Source organism: Bombina bombina, chromosome 2, assembly GCF_027579735.1.
Source record: "Bombina bombina isolate aBomBom1 chromosome 2, aBomBom1.pri, whole genome shotgun sequence".
Classification (NCBI taxonomy): Eukaryota; Metazoa; Chordata; class Amphibia; order Anura; family Bombinatoridae; genus Bombina; species Bombina bombina.
The window spans coordinates 125,484,823-125,510,344 of NC_069500.1; the positions used below are offsets into that span (position 1 = coordinate 125,484,823).

The window sequence follows — 25,522 nt, forward strand, 5'->3', positions numbered from 1 at the left end:
GTCACCATTACTGGACATATGACCTAGTACTAAGCTGCTAGTATCCACCATTAGCGGACATATGACCTGGTACTAAGCTGCTAGTATCCACCATTACTGGACATATGACCTGGTACTAAGCTGCTAGTGTTGACACTGTGCCATATGTCCAGTAATGGTAGATACTAACAGGTCAGTGATGGTCACATGGCCAGTAATGGTGGATACTAGCAGGTCAGTGATGGTCACATGGCCAGTAATGGTGGACACTAGCAGGTCAGTGAAGTTCATATGGCCAGTAATGGTGGACACTAAAAGCTAAGTGATGACATCTCATCGGCTCCTCCATACTCCCCTCCCAATAAAAAAAAAAAAAAGACCCCAAATAATTTCCAATACGTCTGTGCTTTGAGGTTGTGCGTGCAGTGATGGTCCCCCCCGCCGTTACCTGCTGCAACTCACTCACTTATTGTGCTACAGGAGAGAGCGAGACTAATTAAATTAGTCTCCATAATAGTTGGTAAGATAAGCTATGCATTGTTTAGGGGTTCACAGTCCCTCACCCCCCTTAATAGAAAGAAATCCCTTTATGGAAATATCTGTACCTATCTGGTATTTGATGTGATATTCTGTACTTTACTGTAGTGCTTCCAGCTACCACTTTGGGAAATTGAATTGCCCCTTCCTTTTTGATTATGCTTATCCCTACTGTAGTAGGTTATACATTGTGCCCTAGAGCTATTACATTCTACAGTCCAAATACTTGATTAATATTCTACAATAAAAATACTATTTAGACTAATACTCTATCCCTCCTTATGCAGGGTAATATGCTGCAGCCCTAGCCTAATAGGAGGCGATACTATACTATTTAACAACTCGGCTAAATACCTTACTGGGGTAATCTCTTTTTTTCTGTTTGGGTGTAAGTTTGCTGACTCTTTGTTGTATAGTTATCTTGCTGTCCAGTTATTTCACCCCTCAGAATCTTCTGCTCCTCTTATCCTCTCCTCTTTTACTCGGGGTAGGTCTGTCCCTGTCTTACTCGCAAAGATAATATAGTTTCCTCTACAGGTCAGGGTACTATTCCTGCAGCCTCTTCTGTCACTGTCAGTGCCCGGCTCTCCCCAGCCAGGATCCAGCAGTGTCTTGTGTTATGGCGCCTGTCAGGGTTTCCTCTCATACTACCTGTCAGAATTCACTATCCCTTTAATTTTCTGCTCACCTTATCCTCTCCACCCTATTTAAGGTTGCCTCCCACTTCACAAATTGCTTAGTATTGAAGTTATACCTCTCATACACTACAAGCCAACTCCTGCTCTGTACTGAGTTTTCAACAGAAGGATCCTCGCAACCAGATCAAAATATCAAAGTGAAGATTGTTCACATTTCCTACGATTCAGCATCTGGTAAAATTATATTATTGCTATTAATCCACAGCGCTCTCTAACACCTTGTCATCTCTACTGCTCCTTATTTCCTCTACTCCGGATTACACTGCATCGGCAGTGAGCTGCGATACAACCACGCTCATCCAAGCCACGAGGCTGTGACGTCACACGCCAACTTCAGCACAGTCGGACTAACACAGCGTTCTATAACCATAGATTGTAACGCACAGCTCTGTCAAACGAATTGATTCTCCGGTAAGCCTAAACTTCATAATTATTTCTGCTGTGGTATGCTGCACCTAAATTACACTCATATTCAGTTTTTATGCTAATTGGATAATTTACAACGTTCATGCTCTCCTATAAGACTTTAATCTTATTTTCTTAATCACACCTCATTCACTTACCTTTGTTGCACTGACTATTTTTTATAGAAGTTGTGCATCATATTCTATTTTTTGTTTTACCTTTATGCCTTATCTGACCTCTGGGGTGTAAACCGATTTCCCTGCTGCATTCCCTCAGTGCATTCCTATGCACATGTGGCAGCTATAGGGTAATACTATTTACACCACCATTATAGAAATCACAGCTTGGTGTTACAATTGAAGATACAACCTATCATTGTATTTTTCAGTAACTTTCTGCTACATTAATATAGATTTATTTTTGTCTCGGCAATTGAGGTCTTACCATTTATACTAAAATTACTTTGTATTCCTCAGATTTGCATACGGGTGTGACAGAATACTAAGCCCTAAAGTAATATGGACCCAGCTGAGACCAACCCACACATAATTGCCCTTCAACAAAGGGTTGAATTATTAATTGATGGTCTCAATTCCCTTAAAACTGAGAATGAGACTATAAAAGCTTATATTAGGGATGTGGTTGACAAAAGAATTTCTGGCACTGAACCCCAAGTTAGTCCCCCAGAGAAATTCCATGGGGATAGATCCCAGTATAGAGAATTCAAAAACGCATGCTTGCTTATGTTTGCATTAAAACCCCAAACCTATCCCACTGATAGGGTGAGGGTTCTTACTACGATATCATACTTAAGAGGTGAACCCCGTACTTGGGCGAATACATTCTTTGAGAACAACGAAGAAATCTTAAACTCATTAGAGAATTTCTTCACAGCTATGGGTCAGTTGTATGAGGACCCATACAAACAGATTACGGCAGAAACAGCAATGAGAGGGTTGAAACAAAAAAAGAGGGTTGTAGAAGACTACATCACCGAGTTCAAGAAATGGGCAAAAGATTCACAGTGGAACAACTTATCATTGCGGAACCAGTTTAGATTGGGTCTCTCTGACCCTATTAAAGATGAACTTTCACGAATAGATCTACCTCCTACACTAGAAGATTTGATGACCCTGTCCATCACCATAGATAGACGCCTCAGGGAAAGGCAGCAAGAGAGGTCATCACATGATTTCTCTTACAAAAAACAAGTTACTACCTCACATACTACTTCCTCTACTAAAAGCCTGGCCGAACCTATGGATATAGGATTCGTAAAAGGTCCTCTTTCTCCCCAAGAGAAACTCAGACGACGCAACTTAAATCTTTGTCTATACTGTGCCTCTGACGATCACACAGTAAAAGATTGTCCATCCCTTCTCAGACAGAACAAGGGTAAGATTTCATACCAGCCATTTTGTTGTACTACCCAGGTACAAACTCATTCTTATTTAACACTGTCTCTTCTCTTACAGTGGGAACAACAGCGGGCCAGCGCATCCGCGATAGTTGATTCCGGAGCCACTGCCTCATACATAGATAAGGAATATGTCACTGTAAATAAAATACCACTAACTCAGAAAAAGTCTCCTGTTTTTCTTAGGGGGATAGATGGTAGAGAAATCACCACTGGTCCTGTGGTTTATGAAACCGTACCCCTCCTGGTGAGTACCACTGACCACCATAGAGAATTTATTACTTTTGATGTAATCTGTTCACCTGTCTCTCCTGTGGTTCTGGGTATTCAATGGCTTAAAACTCACAATCCAACTATAAACTGGTCTAACAACTCACTGACCTTCTCTTCTCCTTACTGTATTAACAATTGTTTTCCGGTCACTATCCTACAGACAACCGAAGTGTCACCTGAAAACCTTGTACCTGATGTGTACAAAGAGTACATTGATGTTTTTAGTAAGACAGAAAGTGAAAACCTACCCCCTCATCGTAAATACGATTGTCCCATTGATATCATTCCAGGATCTGAAATACCCTGTGGGCATATATTCCCTCTGTCGAACCCCGAACTTTTGCATCTAAAAACTTATATCCATGAAAATCTAAAAAAAGGCTTCATTCGTCCCTCTACTTCTCCCGCAGGTGCGGGGATATTTTTCGTGAAAAATAAAGACGGTTCACCAAGACCCATAATCGACTATAGAAAATTGAATCAGATTACTATAAAAAATAGGCACCCTTTACCGTGGATTCCGGAGCTCATAGAGAGACTTGAAGGGGCCAAATACTTCACTAAATTAGACCTAAGGGGGGCTTACAACCTAATCCGAATAAGATCTGGAGATGAATGGTTGACGGCGTTTCGAACTCGTTATGGATTGTTCGAATACGTCGTCATGCCATTTGGGTTATGTAATGCCCCTGCTACTTTTCAGCATCTTATCAATGACGTGTTCAGAGATATCCTGGATGTTTACATCGTCATCTACCTGGATGATATACTAGTATACTCCAAGTCCTTATCTGAACCTATCACTCATGTTAAACAAGTTCTCTCCAGACTTAGAAGTAACCATCTATACGCAAAGGCTGAAAAATGTATATTCAATTCGCAGTCTATTTCATTTCTAGGTTACGAAATTTCCCCAGCAGGCATTCGTATGGAGGACAACAAAATCAATACAATTCTACAGTGGCCCATCCCTAAAACAAAAAAACAGGTACAAAGTTTTATGGGATTTGCGAACTTTTATCGAAAGTTTATAAAAAATTTCTCCAAGCTCACAGTTCCACTTACTTCATTAACAAAATCCAATAGAACTTTCAAATGGTCCCCTGAAGCTCAAAAAGCATTTGATTTCCTAAAGGAAAAATTTACCACCGCTCCCATCCTCCGCTTCCCTGACCCAAAATATCAATTCGTCCTGGAAGTCGATGCTTCCAACTATGCAGTAGGCGCAATCTTGTCTCAGAGGGAAGATTTGAAAAAACCCCTACACCCTGTCGCCTACTACTCACGAACCCTGAATTTGGCTGAACAAAACTATCCCATCGGGGATAAAGAGTTACTTGCTATAAAGCTATCTTTGGAACATTGGCGACACCTGTTGGAAGGGACTGCTATTCCTATTCTAATTTATACCGACCATAGGAACTTACAGTATCTAAAGTCAACTAGGACCTTATCTGCTAGACAAGTCCGCTGGAATCTATTCCTATCAAGGTTTAATTACCTAATTACTTTTCGCCCATCTGGAAAATATCAGAAGGCGGATGCCCTCTCACGTATGCCAGTCGACAAACCTTCACCGTCCCTTCAACAATCTCTTATCCCACCTCAAAATTTTCTCTGTTTCACCACTAACTCCCTGCCTATCCTAAAAATCGAACAAAGAAAGGATCAAACAAAGGCGAAGCTTGATCTTACTATCAAACCTGACGGCTGTTACTACTTCAACTCTAAATTATACATCCCACCTACTCTCAGATCTACTCTCCTCCATTCTGTACATGACTCTGTACTCGCTGGGCATCCAGGCATTACCAAGACTTTAGAATTAGTTAACAGAAACTACTGGTGGCCTCACATGTCCACTGACATAAAGAACCATGTTCAAACTTGTGGTACATGTATAGTTTCAAAAAAGGAAAAACAGCCCCCCTATGGTTTGCTACTTTCTCTACCTACACCAAAGAGGCCATGGTCTGACATTGCACTTGATTTTATTGTTGACCTACCTCTTTCCTCAAAAAATACCACCATTCTTGTTGTTGTGGATTTGTTCACAAAAATGTGTCATTTTATTCCATATAACAAACTACCTACTGCTATGGAGACTATCCGTTTACTTATTTCCAATGTCATCAAATACCATGGTATACCCACTACTATCCTTTCCGATCGAGGCACACAATTCTCCAGCAAGTTATGGTCGCAATTCTGTAAAATATTCAACATTGACAGAAGACTTACTACTGCCTATCATCCACAAACAAATGGACAGACGGAAAGATGTAATCAGTGGCTTGAACAATTCTTGAGAGCATTCTGTTCTACACAACAAGACCATTGGTCTGAACTTTTACCTTATGCCGAATTTTGTTATAATAATACGTTACATTCCACTACCAATCAAACCCCGTTCTTTGCAAATTATGGTTTTCACCCTTCTTTTCAGTTGTTACCTACTTCTCATTCCCTCTCTCCCAGCATCTCCGAATTGTCTGACTCCATCTCCTCTAACTTCAAATATATCGAATCCTCCATAAAACGGGCCAAAGACATACAAAAACATTACTATGATAAACACAGAAGAACTCCTCCAGTCTACCAAATAGGCGACTTAGTATGGCTTTCTACAAAAAACTTGAGATTGAATACTCCATCCAGAAAACTCTCCCCTCTTTTCGTTGGACCATACCCAGTTGAGAAAGTGATCAATCCTAATGCTGTTCGCCTCAAGTTACCTGATACAATAAAGATTCACCCAACATTTCACGTCTCCCTACTAAAACCCTATAGGGAGGTTAGACGTATCTCAAATCAACGGTCTACTCCAACCATTACCATTGATCCAAATGTCGAGTATGAAATAAGATCTATTCTCGACTCCCGCGTGTACCGAGGAGCTCTACAATACCTCATCAGCTGGAAGGGATACTCCAAGGAGGAAGACTCTTGGGAACCTGCCAGCAACATTTCAGCACCTCGTCTGGTTTCCAGTTTCCATCAAAGAAACCCTGATCGCCCTGGACCATGAGCACCTGGAGTTGCTCATTAGATGGGGGATTCTGTCAGGGTTTCCTCTCATACTACCTGTCAGAATTCACTATCCCTTTAATTTTCTGCTCACCTTATCCTCTCCACCCTATTTAAGGTTGCCTCCCACTTCACAAATTGCTTAGTATTGAAGTTATGCCTCTCATACACTACAAGCCAACTCCTGCTCTGTACTGAGTTTTCAACAGAAGGATCCTCGCAACCAGATCAAAATATCAAAGTGAAGATTGTTCACATTTCCTACGATTCAGCATCTGGTAAAATTATATTATTGCTATTAATCCACAGCGCTCTCTAACACCTTGTCATCTCTACTGCTCCTTATTTCCTCTACTCCGGATTACACTGCATCGGCAGTGAGCTGCGATACAACCACGCTCATCCAAGCCACGAGGCTGTGACGTCACACGCCAACTTCAGCACAGTCGGACTAACACAGCGTTCTATAACCATAGATTGTAACGCACAGCTCTGTCAAACGAATTGATTCTCCGGTAAGCCTAAACTTCATAATTATTTCTGCTGTGGTATGCTGCACCTAAATTACACTCATATTCAGTTTTTATGCTAATTGGATAATTTACAACGTTCATGCTCTCCTATAAGACTTTAATCTTATTTTCTTAATCACACCTCATTCACTTACCTTTGTTGCACTGACTATTTTTTATAGAAGTTGTGCATCATATTCTATTTTTTGTTTTACCTTTATGCCTTATCTGACCTCTGGGGTGTAAACCGATTTCCCTGCTGCATTCCCTCAGTGCATTCCTATGCACATGTGGCAGCTATAGGGTAATACTATTTACACCACCATTATAGAAATCACAGCTTGGTGTTACAATTGAAGATACAACCTATCATTGTATTTTTCAGTAACTTTCTGCTACATTAATATAGATTTATTTTTGTCTCGGCAATTGAGGTCTTACCATTTATACTAAAATTACTTTGTATTCCTCAGATTTGCATACGGGTGTGACAGCGCCGTTAGCTGCCCCTATGCGCCCGGCTCCTGCCCCAGTCCTGCCCGGCCGCTCTTTGTCCCAGCTCTTGTTCTAGCTGGCTCCTCCGCTGCTGCTGCTGGGGCTGCACTGCAGACACACATAATAAAGCCAGACTGGGCTAGGGATGGAGTGGAGTCCCAGCAGGGGGATGTGAGGAGTGGAATGCCGGCGGGATGTGCTCTGATCCCGGAGGGACCCTGCACAGCGTAACTTTAATTTCAAGCTTTCCCGGAACAGACTTATTAGCTGCCTGTTCAGAGCAGGCGTGCTTAAAACTGAGGCTTGAAATTAAAGTTGCAGCTCAGATTTGCAACTATCGCCTACCCCTCTCTACAGATCCGGTGTGCAGGCTGTAAACATTTTCTTACCTGGATACAGAACAGGACAGGGCTAATAACCCCTGCACATTACAGAATATATTATGCTTACATGTGCATTAAGTGTTGCGCTAGCAGTTTAAGGGCGGGCTGCAATTTTATCCTCCAACATTTAGTAGAGGGGGAAGTACATCTAAATGCTGTGTGCGGTCTTCTTTTCCTGCTCTCACTCTGCCAACACTACGGCTAATTTGTTTTGTTCTCTTTATATCCTTTGTGGTAGTAAAGGTAGACTCAAGAAATGCTAATTGATTGAAAAAAAAAAAAAAAAAAAAATATATATATATATATATATATACACACACACACATATACACATACATTCTCTAGTAATTGGCTGAACAATGTGTTCAGATAGCTCCCACTGCATTGCTGTTGATAAAAAGTTGGAAAAGTTGTGCTCTCTATCTGAATCATGAAAGAAAAAAAAATGTGGATTTCATGTTTCTTTAAAGACAGGATATAAAACAAGCAATGCTACATGCAATATTTAGCTTACCATTTGCCAGCAACAGATTTCAGAAACCGGGTTCAATGAGAGCTTGTTTTTATAACAAATTTCCAGAAACCTGTAAATAAAGGAATAATATTGAAAGCATAAACCATTTACTGTACTTGTAAATGCAGATTTGATAGAAATATTTTAGCAAGTAGCTCGGGGTATTAACACATTGCTGCGGATGGAGTGCTAGGCTACCAGATAGATAGATAGATAATATATATATATACATATACATACACACACACACATATATATATATATACACATATATATATATATATATATATATATATATATATATATATATATATATATATATATATATATATATATATACACATACATACATATATATACATACACATACATACATACATATATATATACACACACACATATATATATATATATATATATATATATATATATATATATATAACATAATTTATGTAAGAACTTACCTGATAAATTAATTTCTTTCATATTAGCATGAGTCCATGAGCTAGTGACGTATGGGATATACATTCCTACCAGGAGTGGCAAAGTTTCCCAAACCTCAAAATGCCTATAAATACACCCCTCACCACACCCACAATTCAGTTTAACGAATAGCCAAGAAGTGGGGTGATAAGAAAAGAGCGAAAGCATCAAAAATAAGGAATTGGAATAATTGTGCTTTATACAAAAAACTCATAACCACCACAAAAAAGGGTGGGTCTCATGGACTCTTGCTAATATGAAAGAAATGAATTTATCAGGTAAGTTCTTACATAAATTATGTTTTCTTTCATGTAATTAGCAAGAGTCCATGAGCTAGTGACGTATGGGATAATTAATACCCAAGATGTGGAACTTCCACGCAAGAGTCACTAGAGAGGGAGGGATAAAATAAAAACAGCCAATTCCGCTGAAAAATAATAATCCACAACCCAAAACAAAAGTTTTAATCTTCATAATGAAAAAAACTGAAATTATAAGCAGAAGAATCAAACTGAAACAGCTGCCTGAAGTACTTTTCTACCAAAAACTGCTTCAGAAGAAGAAAACACATCAAAATGGTAGAATTTAGTAAAAGTACGCAAAGAAGACCAAGTTGCTGCTTTGCAAATCTGATCAACAGAAGCTTCATTCCTAAACGCCCAGGAAGTAGAAACTGACCTAGTAGAATGAGCCGTAATTCTTTGAGGCGGGGATTTACCCGACTCCACATAAGCATGATGAATTAAAGACTTTAACCACGATGCCAAAGAAATGGCGGAGGCCTTCTGACCTTTTCTGGACCCAGAAAAGATAACAAATAGACTAGAAGTCTTTCTAAAATCTTTAGTAGCTTCAACATAATATTTCAAAGCTCTTACTACATCCAAAGAATGTAAAGATCTCTCCTTTGAATTTGTAGGATTAGGACACAATGAAGGAACAACAATTTCTCTACTAATGTTGTTAGAATTCACAACCTTAGGTAAAAATTTAAATGAAGTCCGCAACACTGCCTTATCCTGATGAAAAATCAGAAAAGGAGATTCACAAGAAAGAGCAGATAACTCTGAAACTCTTCTAGCAGAAGAGATGGCCAAAAGGAACAGAACTTTCTAAGAAAGTAATTTAATGTCCAGAGAATGCATAGGTTCAAACGGAGGGGCTTGTAAAGCCCTCAGAACCAAATTAAGACTCCAAGGAGGAGAGATTGATTTAATGACAGGTTTGATACGAACCAAAGCCTGTACAAAAAATGAATATCAGGAAGATTAGCAATCTTCCTGTGAAAAAGAACAGAAAGAGCAGAGATTTGTCCTTTCAAGGAACTTGCAGACAAACCTTCATCCAAACCATCCTGAAGAAACTGTAAAATTCTAGGAATTCTAAAAGAATGCCAAGAGAATTTATGAGAAGAACACCAAGAAATGTAAGTCTTCCAGACTCGATAATAAATCCTCCTAGACACAGATTTACGAGCCTGTAACATAGTATTAATTACTGAGTCAGAGAAACCTCTATGACTAAGAATCAAGCGTTCAATTTCCATACCTTCAAATTTAATGATTTGAGATCCTGATGGAAAAAAGGGCCTTCAGATAGAAGGTCTGGTCTTAACGGAAGAGTCCAAGGTTGGCAACTGGCCATCCGAATGAGATCCGCATACCAAAACCTGTGAGGCCATGCTGGAGCCACCAGCAGTACAAATTAACTTTCGATTAGAATTTTGGAAATCACTCTTGGAAGAAGAATTAGAGGCGGAAAGATATAGACAGGATGATAATTCCAAGGAAGCGACAACGCGTCCACTGCCTCCGCCTGAGGATCCCTGGATCTGGACAGATACCTGGGAAGTTTCTTGTTTAGATGAGAGGCCATCAGATCTATTTCTGGAAGTCCCCAGATTTGAACAATCTGAAGAAATACCTTTGGGTGAAGGGACCATTCGCCCGGATGTAACGTCTGGCGACTGAGATAATCAGCTTCCCAATTGTCTACACCTGGTATGTGAACCGCAGAGATTAGACAGGAGCTGGATTCCGCCCATACCAGTATTCGAGATACTTCTTTCATAGCCTGAGGACTGTGAGTCCCTCCCTGATGATTGACATATGCCACGGTTGTGACATTGTCTGTCTGAAAACAAATAAACGATTCTCTCTTCAGAAGAGGCCAAAACTGAAGAGCTCTGAAAATCGCACGGATTTCCAAAATGTTGATTGGTAATCTCGCCTCCTGAGAGTCCCAACCCCCCTGCGCTGTCAGGGACCCCCATACAGCTCCCCAACCTGATAGACTCGCATCTGTTGAGATCACAGTCCAGGTTGGACGAACAAAAGAAGCCCCTTGAACTAAACGATGGTGATCTGTCCACCACGTCAGAGAGTATCGTACATTGGGATTTAAGGATATTAATTGTGATATCTTTGTAAAATCCCTGCACCATTGGTTCAGCATACAAAGCTGAAGAGGTCGCATGTGAAAACGAGCAAAGGGGATCGCGCCCGATGCAGCAGTCATGAGACCTAGAATTACCATGCATAAAGCTACCGAAGGGAATGATTGAGACTGAAGGTTTTGACAGGCTGAAACCAATTTCAGACGTCTCTTTTCTGTTAGAGACAAGGTCATGGACACTGAATCTATTTGAAAACCCAAAAAGGTTACCTTTGTCTGAGGAATCAATGAACTCTTTGGTAAATTGATCCTCCAACCATGTCTTTGAAGAAACGACACAAGTTGATTCGTATGAGATTCTGCAGAATGTGAAGACTGAGCAAGTACCAAGATATCGTCCAAATAAGGAAATACCGCAATACCCTGTTCTCTGATTACAGAGAGAAGTGCACCGAGAACCTTTGAAAAGATCTTTGGAGCTGTTGCTAGGCCAAACGGAAGAGCCACAAACTGGTAATGCTTGTCTAGAAAAGAGAATCTCAGAAACTGAAAGTGATCTGGATGAATCAGAATATGAAGATATGCATCCTGTAAATCTATTGTGGACATATAATGCCCTTGCTGAACAAAAGGCAGAATAGTCCTTATAGTTAACATTTTGAATGTTGGTATCCTTACATAACGATTCAATATCTTTAAATCCAGAACTGGTCTGAAGGAATTCTCCTTCTTTCAGACAATGAATAGATTTGAGTAAAACCCCAGACCCTGTTCCAGAACTGGAACTGGCACAATTACTCCAGCCAACTCGAGATCTGAAACACATTTCAGAAATGCCTGAGCCTTCACTGGATTTTTTGGAATGCGAGAGAGAAAAAATCTCTTCGCAGGCGGTCTTACCTTGAAACCTATTCTGTACCCTTGAGAAACAATGCTCTGAATCCAAAGACTATGAATCAAATTGATCCAAATGTCTTTGAAAAATCGTAACCTGCCCCCTACCAGCTGAGCTGGAATGAGGGCCGCACCTTCATGTGTACTTGGGAGCTGGTTTTGACTTTCTAAAAGGCTTGGATTTATTCCAGATTGGAGAAGGCTTCCAAACAGAAACCGTTCCTTTAGGGGAAGGGTCAGGCTTCTGTTCCTTATTCTGACGAAAGGAACGAAAACGATTAGCAGCCCTATATTTACCTTTAGATTTTTTATCCTGAGGCAAAAAAGTTCCTTTCCCCCCGGTAACAGTTGAAATAATTGAATCCAACTGGGAACCAAATAATTTATTACCTTGGAAAGAAAGAGAAAGCAAAGTTGACTTAGAAGACATATCTGCATTCCAAGTTTTAAGCCATAAAGCTCTTCTAGCTAAAATATCTAAAGACATATACCTGACATCAACTCTAATGATATCAAAGATGGCATCACAAATAAAGTTATTAGCATGTTGAAGAAGTTTAACAATGCTATGAGCATTATGATCTGATACTTGTTGTGCTAAAGCCTCCAACCAAAAAGTGGAAGCGGCAGCAACATCAGCCAAAGAAATAGCAGGCCTAAGAAGATTACCTGAACATAAATAAGCTTTCCTTAGAAAGGATTCAATCTTCCTATCTAAAGGATCCTTAAAGGAAGTACTATCTGTTGTAGGAATAGTAGTACATTTAGCAAGAGTAGAGATAGCCCCATCAACTTTAGGGATTTTGTCCCAAAAGTCTAATCTGTCAGATGGCACAGAATACAATTTCTTAAACCTTTGAGAAGGAGTAAAAGAATTACCCAGATTATTCCATTCCCTAGAAATTACTTCAGAAATAGCATCAGGAACAGGAAAAACTTCTGGAATAACAATAGGAGGTTTAAAAACCGAATTTAAACGCTTAGTAGATTTAGTATCAACAGGACTAGAATCCTCCATCTCTAATGCGATTAAAACTTCTTTAAGTAAAGAGCGAATAAATTCCATTTTAAATAAATATGAAGATTTATCAGTGTCAATATCTGAGACAGAATCCTCTGAACCAGAAATATCCACATCAGAAACAGACAAATCAGAATGATGACGGTCATTTAAAAATTCATCTGAAAAATAAGAAGTTTTAAAAGACCTTTTACGTTTACTGGAAGGAGGAATAACAGACATAGCCTTCCTAATAGATTTAGAAACAAATTCTTTTATATTAACAGGAACATCCTGAGTATTAGATGTTGAAGGAACAGCAATAGGTAATGGTATATTACTAATGGAAATACTATCTGCATTAGCAAGCTTATCATGACATTCATCACAAACTACAGCCGGAGGAACAATCACCACAAGTTTACAGCAAATGCACTTAACTTTGGTAGAAGCAGCATCAGGCAGCGTTTTTCCAGAAGTAGATTCAGATCCAGGGTCAATGTGAGACATCTTGCAATATGTAAAAGAAAAAAACAACATATAAAGCAAAATTATCAAATTCCTTAAATGACAGTTTCAGGAATGGGAAAAAATGCCAATGAACAAGCCTCTAGCAACCAGAAGCAATGGAAAATGAGACTGAAATAATGTGAAAAAAAGGTGGAGACAAGAATGACGCCCACATTTTTTAGCGCCAAAAAAGACGCCCACATTATTGGCGCCTAAAAAATTTTGGCGCCAAGAATGACGCCACATCCGGTGACGCCGACATTTTTGGCGCAAAACGTCAAAAAAATGACGCAAACACGAACAACTTCCGGCGTGAAGTTTGACGCCGGATATGACAATCAGAATTTTTTGCGTCAAGAATGACGCAATAAATTGAAGCATTTTCAGCCCCCGCGAGCCTAACAGCCCACAGGGAAAAAAGTCAATTTGAAACAATTTTTAAGGTAAGAAAAAAGGATTATTCATATGCATTATCCCAAATAATGAAACTGACTGTCTGAAATAAGGAATATTGATCATCCTGAATCATGGCAAATATAAGTTTAAAGACATATATTTAGAACTTTATAAATAAAGTGCCCAACCATAGCTTAGAGTGTCACAAAAAATAAGACTTACTTACCCCAGGACACTCATCTACATATAGTAGATAGCCAAACCAGTACTGAAACGAGAATCAGTAGAGGTAAAGGTACATAAGAGTATATCGTCAATCTGAAAAGGGAGGTATATCCCATACGTCACTAGCTCATGGACTCTTGCTAATTACATGAAAGAAATTATATATATATATATATATATATATATATATATATATATATATATATATATATATATATATATATATTTCTCCTACATAGGTGTGTCCGGTCCACGGCTTCATCCTTACTTGTGGGAATATTCCCTTCCCTAACAGGAAATGGCAAAGAGGCACACAGCAAAAGCTGTCCATATAGCCCCTCCTCTGGCCCCGCCCCCCAGTCATTCGACCGACGGTTAGGAGAAAAAGGAGAAACTATAGGGTGCCGTGGTGACTGTAGTGTATAGAGATAGAATATTTAAGCCTGACAAAAAGCCAGGGCGGGCCGTGGACCGGACACACCGTAGGAGAAAGGAATTTATCAGGTAAGACATAAATTCTGTTTTCTCCTACATAGGTGTGTCCGGTCCACGGCTTCATCCTTACTTGAGGGAACCAATACCAAAGCTTTAGGACACGGATGAAGGGAGGGAACAACGGAAGGCACCACGGCTTGCAAAACCTTTCTCCCAAAAACAGCCTCCGAAGAAGCAAAAGTATAGAATTTGTAAAATTTTGTAAAAGTATGCAGTGAAGACCAAGTCGCTGCCTTACAAATCTGATCAACAGAGGCCTCGTTCCTGAAGGCCCATGTGGAAGCCACAGCCCTAGTAGAGTGAGCTGTAATTCGTTCAGGAGGCTGCCGTCCGGCAGTCTCATAAGCAAATCGGATGATGCTTTTCAGCCAAAAGGAAAGAGAGGTAGCAGTAGCTTTTTGCCCTCTCCTCTTACCAGAATAAACACCACAAACTCTTTACCATCCCCGTGGAGATGCTACTTGTTCAGAGCGGCAAAGAGAATGACTGGGGGGCGGGGCCAGAGGAGGGGCTATATGGACAGCTTTTGCTGTGTGCCTCTTTGCCATTTCCTGTTAGGGAAGGGAATATTCCCACAAGTAAGGATGAAGCCGTGGACCGGACACACCTATGTAGGAGAAATACATACATACATACATACATACATACATACATATACATACATACATACCCTGGTGATTTTGGCCTGTTAACATGTACACAAGTTGACACAAAGGGGTTTGAATGGCTATTACAGGTAACCATCCTCACCTGTGATCAGTTTTCTTGTAATTAGTGTGTCTGTATAAAAAGGTCAATGACTTTCTGGACTCCTGAAAGACCCTTGCAACTTTCATCCAGTGCTGCACTGACGATTCTGGATTCTGAGTCATGGGGAAAGTAAAAGAATTGTCAAAGGATCTGCGGGAAAAGGTAGTTGAACTGTATAAAACAGGAAAGGGATATAAAAAGATATCCAAGGAATTGAGAATGTAAATCAGCAGTGTTCAAACTCTAATAAAGAAGTGGAAAATGAGGGGTTCTGTTAAAACTAAACCACGGTCAGGTAGACCAACTAAAATTTCAGCCACAAATGCCAGGAAAATTGTTCGGGATGCAAAGGAAAACCCACAAATAACTTCAGGTGAAATACAGGACATGTGGTGTGGCTGTTTCAAGATGCATAATAAGGAGGCACTTGAAGAAAAATGGGCTGCATGGTCGAGTTGCCAGAAGAAAGCCAATACTACGCAAATGCCACAAAGTATCCCGCTTACAATACGCCAAACAGCACAGAGACAAGCCTCAAACCTTCTGGAACAAAGTCATTTGGAGTGACGAGACCAAAATTTAGCTTTTTGACCACAACCATAAACGCTACATTTGGAGAGGAGTCAACAAGGCCTATGATGAAAGGTACACCATTCCTACTGTGAAACACTGAGGTGGATCGCTGATGTTTTGGGAATGTGTGAGCTACAAAGGCACAGGAAATTTGGTCAAAATTGATGGCAAGATGAATGCAGTATGTTATCAAACAGAATGCCTCATTTTCCACTTCTTGATTAGAGTTTGAACACTGCTGATTTGCATTCTCAATTCCTTGGATATCTTTTTATATCCCTTTCCTGTTTTATACAGTTCAACTACCTTTTTCCCCACAGATCCTTTGACAATTCTTTTTCTTTCCCGATGACTCAGAATCCAGAAACGTCAGTGCAGCACTGGATGAAAGATGCAAGGGTCTGTCAGGAGTCCAGAAACTAATTGCCCTTTAATACACACATACTAATTACAAATAAACAGATCACAGGTGAGGATGGTTACCTTTAATAGCCATTCAAACCCCTTTGTGTCAACTTGTGTGCATGTTATCAGGCCAAAAGCACCAGGGTATGTAAACTTTTGATCAGGGTCATTTGGGTAGTTTCTGTTGTCATTATGATTTAAAAAGAGTAAGCACAGTTGATTGATAATAAATGGCTTCAGCCAAACACTAACCACCAGTGAAAAAAGTTTTTGTGTTATCATTCATATTTTCTGAAAAATGTCTAAGAAATCATAAATTCAGATCTCAAGTTCTGGATCACTGCTTGCATATAAAATTAGACGACATCTGCAGCATCACGAGGAGTTTAATAAACTTTAATGTTTTTTTTTTATTTATGCTCTAATATTCTTTTCAAAATATTCTCTGCCCATGCATTTGGAAACATTGGGAGTTAGCTTTATAGTCTACGTAGAGAGCGGGTGGGACCACTCTCTACGCCACTACACTATAGAATGAAAAATTGAAGGGGATTATACAGAAAATTGTAAAAAATATAGTTTTATTATTACTGAAGTATAATGATTTTATTAAGAAATACAATTTAGCTGATTAAATTTGCATAGGATGGACTTTTAACTAATACAGTATACAAAATTTATAGTTTACCATCACTTTAAAACATCACTAAACACAGTAGAATAGCATCAATTAATGCATAAGTAGACAATGCAAAAGCACTTTGTTTGAATTTCACGAGTAGATTTTTTTCTGACAAATTTCAAAGTTAGTTTAATTTCCCTTCCCACTGCATCATGTGACATCAGCCAATCACAAAATGCATGTAAATACGTAATTCTGTGAATCTTGCACATGCTCAGATGTGATCTGAAAAGTTGTGAATCAAGAAAGTTTAATTTTGACTTCAGTGGTCCTTTAATCAAGTATTACATACATATAACTAGTAAAAGAAAAGTGATATGACCTATGATACTACCAAATTGATGAAATTCTGAAACGTCCCAAAAGATCCTCCTCTTTATCACATACTGGGGAACATAAAGCATGAGATTTGATGGAGGACTGATGAAATCTTATCTGCATCCTAGGGGAAATAACTGGTTTGCCTAACAAAGTCTAAACTTCAAGGAAGCCAATGGGAGGAAATTGACTGAACATCAGATTACATTAATCAGAGTTGATAAGTGGAGCTTATACTTAAACCAGGGCTCAACAAAATTTGTTGAAAATCTAAGAACAACCATGTTTGTCTTGAGGGCTCTAAATCATGGTGCCAGGGATTAATTATAAGGCACTAGTGGCTCCCTGGCACATGGATTTATAAAGCGATTATTTAAATATTCAACAGGATTTCCCAGCCCCAGTATAGTTCCTATGTGCAAAAATAATGGTCCTAGTTAGGAGTGATCTTGCTCTTATAATTAAACCTATTATCTTTCCCAGTTCTATAAGTAAAAGTCTGAGGGTTCTAAATGTAGCCACCAATCAGCAAGTGCTACCCAGGTGCTGAACAAAAAATGGGCCGGCTCCTAAGCTTACATTCTTGCCTTTTCAAATAAAGATACCAAGAGAACAAAGAAAAATTGCTAATAGGGGTAAATGAAAAAGTTGCTTAAAATTGCATGCGCTATCTGAATCGTTTAATTTTGACTAGACTATTACTCTAATAGTTGTTTTAAAGGCTAAATTGAAAGTGATACTATGAAGGATTGTGAACTCTGTTTTTTTAGTATTTGAGTGGATACAGTAGATACTTTCTGCTATAATAGGATTTTTTCATTATATGCAGTTATCCTTTTGATTTTTTCTTTTATTCAGATATCAATAAGACTCAAGGACGTTGACAAAATCGAATACAATTTTGGGAAATAAAAAAAAGGGACAATATATTTTAAAAAAACATTTAAAAGCTTTGTCCTCCAATGTGTGCCCACAAAAATCACTCTGGTACTAGCTCCGCGTTGGTTGCTTTCATATAAAATAAGCATTTTAATGAGAATAATGGAAAAAATGTTTCTGGTAGATAATTAATTTGGGCTTTAAATTCACATGCTATGAAATGCTGTTTAAAGAATTATGGCCATTTTCAGTTCTAAAATAGAAAGCTAATTACCTTGTTGCCTGTGTTATTATATCCCGCACTGAATACAAATCTCTAGGTTTGTCTGGGGGAAGGTCACTTGTTGCATAAATCCGTTCTTCTTTCTAGGAGAAATGCCAAACTAGTCAAACAAATGAGAGAGGGGAAAAAAAAAAAAAACACTGTGCTGGCTCAAATGTACTTTTATAGACAAAAATATATCATAATATTTACACTGTCAATCAATATGATGATTTAATCAGCTGTCACAGCAAATACCATTTTGTAAAGAAAATACATCTGAGCTGCATAAACTAAATGTCATTACCAATAAATATACCATAAACAAAACACAAACTCTAAAGAGAATGCAGCGGTGCTCCATATTGTACTTGGGTTTGCTGAGTCATCAAGCTGTGCAAAAGTACTAGGACAAGCATAAAGTGTACCAAGAACACCTCCTTTTAGTGTATGCTGAGACAGACTCACAAGCAGCAGCTGTAAATCTAGTAAGTTTGATTGATTGTATGTGTAAAAATAAAGGGCACTGGAGCATAATTCCACACCAAATTATCCATTAAAAGACTTACTAAAAACCAAAAGAAATTATGTTAATTGTAAGCACACAAAAAAAAAAATTGGTAACCAATTAGACAATGTTCAGAAAGTTTGCAGGAAGATTATAGAGAAATAATGGTTGGTAGAAGATACGAGAGTAATATAGAAAAAGAAATGGGTGGAGAGAGAAGACTAATGTGAGATAGATGGAACCCAATGTGCAGGAAAGAAATGACTAAGCAAAGAGTATGAGTAGAAGGATGGGAAGAGAAGATGCTGGCGAGGCAAGACTGGCGATTGCAGCAGAGAAGCTACTGCATGTTAGGCTGATGTGGTGAGGCCATAAAACGGTTTGGTATAATGGAACTGGGCTTACAGCTGCAAACCATAGTATGACTGAGGAAAAGCAGAAGATGAAGGGCACATGGGATTTGCTTCTACCTGTGATTCCTTAATAAAGCTGTACTTGAAATATTTTCCTATATACAGCCCTTCTGAAATGAAAACCGAGCCATCGCCAGGGTGTATTTCCACAATATCGGTGCGATCGAAAAGCAAATGACTAAGCAAAGAGTATGAGTAGAAGGATGGGAAGAGAAGATGCTGGCGAGGCAAGACTGGCGATTGCAGCAGAGAAGCTACTGCATGTTAGGCTGATGTGGTGAGGCCATAAAACGGTTTGGTATAATGGAACTGGGCTTACAGCTGCAAACCATAGTATGACTGAGGAAAAGCAGAAGATGAAGGGCACATGGGATTTGCTTCTACCTGTGATTCCTTAATAAAGCTGTACTTGAAATATTTTCCTATATACAGCCCTTCTGAAATGAAAACCGAGCCATCGCCAGGGTGTATTTCCACAATATCGGTGCGATCGAAAAGCAATCTGCAAAACAGATTAACAGGGAAACGATGACAGATTTCCTTTACCATACAGGACAGTGCATATACGAAAGATGGTTTGTACTTTTTGCACTGACATAAGAGTAAAGTATCGTATCAATGTGTGAGAGTAATCAGAACTTTTTATGGCAATTGTATATTTAAAATAATATTATGTAAACCTCTAAATAAAGATCAGTTATAACATTCTCTCTAAGAGCAATGAGACAAATTACTTAAAAACACTGAATTGATGTCAGTTCTGACTTTTTATTTCGATGTGTAATTATTATATTCTGTATATTTGCTTCTTTGGCTCAATCAACAAATTATCGCTACCAATAATTTGCTTTCTGTAGAACTGACTAAGAGCTATTTTATCATCACATTTGACAAACTTGCAAATTGTTTTGTTATGGTTTTTGCTTTCGTAAATATTTAAATGTTAAATTTGTTCAAAAAGTGAAATAAAGTATCAATTCAGAACAAATGACAATGTTGGTCCTAACTTTAAAGGGACAGGCTAAAGCAAACTTACATCCTTTATTTTATAATGTATTTTTTGCACTACTGACACTAGCCAACTATGGGTTAAAGCTCTACTCAGAGAACATGGCCAATAGTCAGGTCATATGGCTGCTGTTCCTGATCGGCTCACTGGTTGTTTCCCCGCTCAAGAGCCCTTGTGGTGAGTTAAAGGGACACTGTACTATAAAGTTGGTTTCCCCTTAAAGTGTTCCCATTTACTTGTTATTGATACTGCAGAGTAATAAATATATGGGAAATTGTTCCTTTGTATTTAACTAGTTGGTTTTGCTCACTGAAACTATATCACTCACTATTCTCAAGGACATGCCCAGTCAAATGGGCTATGCCTTGAGCAACAATTGCCCAGCATGTTATATTATTTATCTCTCTCTTTTATATATATATATATATATATATATATATATATATATATATATATATATATATATAAAAAAAATCTAAAGGAACAATCTAAAAATACATTTAAAAAGGACAATGTAGTGAGGCAAGTAGCTGATAAGAGTCCACTGTATTCTGCGCAGGAACAACCTTTTAAATAACCTGGGTCCTTTCTTTCTCTCATCCCAATAGGAGTTAGCTTTCTGGTGTTGCCTCTCGTTTGCATATCTTTTCTTCACAGAATACTGCAGGTTTCATATTTTCAGTATAGGTGGTGGCTTCATACTCCCCCAAATTAGAATGTCAGTTATGCTTTAGAATGTCCCTTTTTATAGTATTTAGCTGTAATGTGCTTCTAAATGGTAAATATTCAAGTGATAGAAAATCCTAGCTTTCATGCCGAAATTTACTTTATTTTTCTGCAGCGTTCGCCGCGCTGAGCACCTCAGGCAGCACACGGCAGAACGCTATTTTGCGGTGAGGTGTTCTAAGCCAATAGCATGCTAGCTATCCGGGATAATGCCAGCTGGCCCACACAGCTATTGGATAAGGAGGTGGAAATGTCACCTCACTGACAAATATGGTGCTGCCGTGGGCTGCCTGAGGAGCTCAGCACCGGCGAACGCTTCAGACAAATAAAGGAACTTTCAGCATGAAGTATTTTAAATGTCATGACTGAAAGTCCCCTTTATTTGTTTCACTGGTAATTCCTAGCATTTCACAAATGCTAGGATTTAACATCACCTTAACATTAACTTGTTTTCACCATGCAGTGTTGAGAGTTTTAACTGCCTGCCAAAAGCATTTGTATCAACATTCTGTAGTAAGTCTAAACTATCAACACCATACAAGGTGCCAAAGCCAATGTAAAACAGAATACTATATACATTTGTTAACAGATTCTATAGAAACTTGAGCCCTCAAGAGATGGCAAGATGAGAAATGCATTAGCTCTTTAAGAACAAATTAATTAACTTGCCATTGATATTTTAAAAATCTGCCTATATTTAGCACTTACCTGTAAGTTACATTACCGCTTATCACCACTTTCAAAGGAAGCAGGGACAAAGCGGATTTAACATCTTGTTTTTCCTGTGACAATTCAAAGAAATTCCATCTAAGGAAAAAAAAAGCACACAGACTTGCACAAGCAGTCGTACATGAAGAATATGCACAGCTGTATATAAAATAGTACTATAGATATATATTACCTGTGAAAGTGGGCTGCGCGACAGCTTAATGGTAAAGCTGTAGGTAAATTGGAAACTGCTCCATTTTCATGACCCTTAATAAAGGCTTCAGCTGCAACCTCAGCCTTTGTTGGAGAGTCACTTTCCTCCGTTTGTTCCGTCCGTTTTTGATGAAAATAAATGGCTAAGGCCATTGGGTAATGAAATGCGGGAGGACATGAAAACACAGAAAAGCTCTGAAGTTGCCACGTATACTGAAATGCATGTTTATTAAATGCAATTGTCTCTTCACTTGGTTGGAATGGGTATGAAGAATACTTTGACCTGATTCTGACTTTAGAATTTGTAGTTTCTGAACTCGACACATTTCTGACTTTAGGTTCATGACAATGATCGTTTGTGCATTGCGCCTCATAAACTGGTGAAGTGACTTTACAGCTCAGCTGGCACAGGAACTTCACAGTGAATTCTTGCATCATGGCAGGCATATACAAATAGGCATTTCCATCCAGGGAGGAAACCTTCACGCTGCCATCCTCAAGATAGGTCACCCAGTCTGCTGCGTTGCCAATGCTGGGCCATGCAACGTCACACAGCTCAGTCAAAAGATTCTAAAATGAAAGCAGAGAAAAACAATGGATTAGTCAGCCCAGCCATATCTTAAAGTAAAAAATGAGTCTGACACCAGCAACCATGTGATGTAAAAGCTACTGTGGTTAACAGTGAGAAGCTGTAAACCAGGAATGAACTGCAGCTCTGTAGCTTGATCTCTGGTAAGTCACCACCTGGGAGCAGCCACTTTAAAAAGGGACAGTCTACACCAGAATTGTTATTGTTTAAAAAGATAGAGAATCCCTTTATTACCCATTCCCCAGTTTTGCATAACCAACACAGTTATACAAATATATGTTTTACCTCTGTGATTACCTTGAATCTAAGCCTCTACAGACTGCCCCCTTATCTCAGTGTTTTTGACAAACATGCAGTTTAGCGAATCAGTGCAGATTTCTAAATAACTCCACAGGAGTGAGCACAATGTTACCTATATGACACACATGAACTAGTACTATCCAACTGAAAAACTTTTCAAAATGCTCTAAGCTAAGAGGCGATTTTCAACCGTTTAGAAATCAGTTTGAGCCTACCTAGGTTTAGCTTTTCAAAAATACCAGCAAGGGAACAAAGCAAACTTAAATGGACAATCTACACCAGAATTTGTATTGTTTAAAAAGATAGATAATCCCTTTATTACCCATTCCCCAGTTTTACATAACCAACACAGTTTTATTAATTTACTTTTTACCTCAGTGATTACCTTGTATCTAAGCCTCTGCAGACTGTCCCCTTATCTCAGTGCTTTTGACAGACATGCAGTTTAGTGAATCAGTGCAGACTCCTAAATAACTCCTCGGGGGTGAGCACAATGTTATCTATATGATACACGTGAACTAGTACTGTATAACTGTGAAAAACTTTCAAAATGCTCTGAGCTAAGAGTCGGTTTTCAACGGTTTAGAAATCAGATTGAGCCTACCTAGGTTTAGCTCTTGAAAAATACCCCCAAGGGAACAAAGCAAATTTAATGATATAAGTCAATTGGAAAGTTGTTTAAAATGTCATGCCCTATCTGACTAATGAAAGTTTTATTTGGAGTAAACTGTCCCTTTAATGATAAAAGTCAATTGGAAAGTTGTTCAAAATTGAATTCCCTATCTGAATCATGAAAGTCTAATTTTGACTAGACTGTCCCTTTAAGCTCAATTGTCCATTTCACGAAGAGAACTTTTGTGAAGAATATCAGTCTGATCCCTCCCAAAAAGGACAGTCCAGCCACAAAACACAAGGCAACCTTCCTATGCACATGGAACCACAGACAATCGTTTTGACATTCTGTTTGCCTTGTCAGTGCAGCCACTTTCAACTAAGCACATCCGGCTTCCCCTATTAGCCTTAGTGAGACTTTCCCCAGGGTTATAATACAAATATACAGAGAGAGAAGCGCTCATCCTGGAACGAAAAACGACTCTGTAGATTGTTCTTTGGTGGGTCACTACCTGGGAGCAGCCTCTTTTAGCCCAATGATGCTTTCTCTTTCAAGGGTCCACAAGCTGTTGGCATATACTGCATCTCCAACAATAGTGGATTATATATTAGGAGAAGAACAAACCCAGAGGCAGAACTTTTTTTCATTTTCTGCGATGAGAATTTTTTTAGTGAAAATTTTTCTGCAGTGTCTCTAAGGAGCCGGTGTTGCTGCGTTTGTTGCCCTTACTCGTTGTGCATGAGGACAGGTCCATGTACAGCCTCGCTGATGTCTGCTGTACGTTCCCACAGTGTCAATCTGCCTGGGAACCTGCTTTACTGTACTGCTGAGGTGACGGACTGGAGAAATACTGAATTATTAGATAATAATGACTGGAGAATTGATTTGTGGCCCCAGGGCGGCTTTGGCTAGGGACATGGAAGGACTCAGGAGTAAATTAATTTAGTGATTTCCTCTCAGTAAGTGCCATAGTACAAACAAAAATCTGCTTAAAGGGCCAGTATACACTTATATTACAGATCCATATACCAATAGTAAATGCACTAATTACTGAACTGAGACATATATAGAATATTAACAAACAATACATTTTGTAATTTTTACCTTTCCTCTTCTGGAATTAATATAGACAGTGCTTACACTCCCCAAGGAAAGGGCTGAGCTGTGCTTGAGACTAGCACGTCCACCCTCCAATCACAGGCCATATGCAAATCCACAATTTACAGTGAAAGCTGAAATCCTGCAGACATGATTTGTGTTTTGCAACTTGAGCTTTATTAATATTTGTTATTTGTGGAAACAAAGACATTTGTTTTGGGCTTGTTTATTTCAAGTTCCACTTAATTAAACATTCTTTAATAAAATCCCAGTGTTTGCTGTCCCTTTACTCTAAGAGCAATCTCCTCTTGTGACATTTTCCCCATAAATTCCCTGATAACAATTTTACCTCTATTATTAAGTTTTTTTGCTACTTCATGGGATTGACCATTATCAACTAGTTGAATGCAGATCCCATGCTACTGAAGTACAGTGGAGCAATCTACATACAGATACGGCTAACTACCTAGTCTCACCGTTTCCATGGCCCCTTTTGCACAGACCTGCCCCTGTCTAAGTCCTGCAGGCCATTGTACAATTCCTAGGTTACTCTGAGACTGAGATGCTGAAGATCATTGCACACATCTCCTACTGCAGCACTTTGCATATTCTTGGAGACCGGCAATGTGTGCTGTATGCCTCAGTGGCATATCACCTACAGCACGTATTAGGATACGATTTACATTCTGTGGGCTCATTACAAGCGACAGACCTGCCCCTGCATTAATAATTCAATGGTGCCGAGCGGTAGTAGTGTGAGAAGAGGGCTGAGTGAGAGCAGGAAAAGGCTAGCGTACAACAAATCTTTACATTGCACACATCTCCTACTGCAGCGCATT

At 39.0% G+C, this 25,522-nt stretch overlaps 1 protein-coding gene across 1 annotated transcript in view; it reads right to left on the reverse strand.

The window, feature by feature from the left end:
- C2H5orf34 (chromosome 2 C5orf34 homolog) overlaps positions 1–25,522 on the reverse strand; it is an 83,813-nt gene that overhangs the window by 50,432 nt on the left and 7,859 nt on the right. Inside the window, exons 3-8 of the mRNA XM_053699682.1 lie at positions 22,064–22,653; positions 21,871–21,993; positions 19,747–19,929; positions 19,485–19,605; positions 18,519–18,610; positions 8,241–8,310 (exon numbers count right to left, since the gene is read on the reverse strand). Of these exons, the coding sequence (XP_053555657.1) occupies positions 8,241–8,310; positions 18,519–18,610; positions 19,485–19,605; positions 19,747–19,929; positions 21,871–21,993; positions 22,064–22,653 (1,179 nt within the window). The remainder of the gene's footprint in view (positions 1–8,240; positions 8,311–18,518; positions 18,611–19,484; positions 19,606–19,746; positions 19,930–21,870; positions 21,994–22,063; positions 22,654–25,522) is intronic.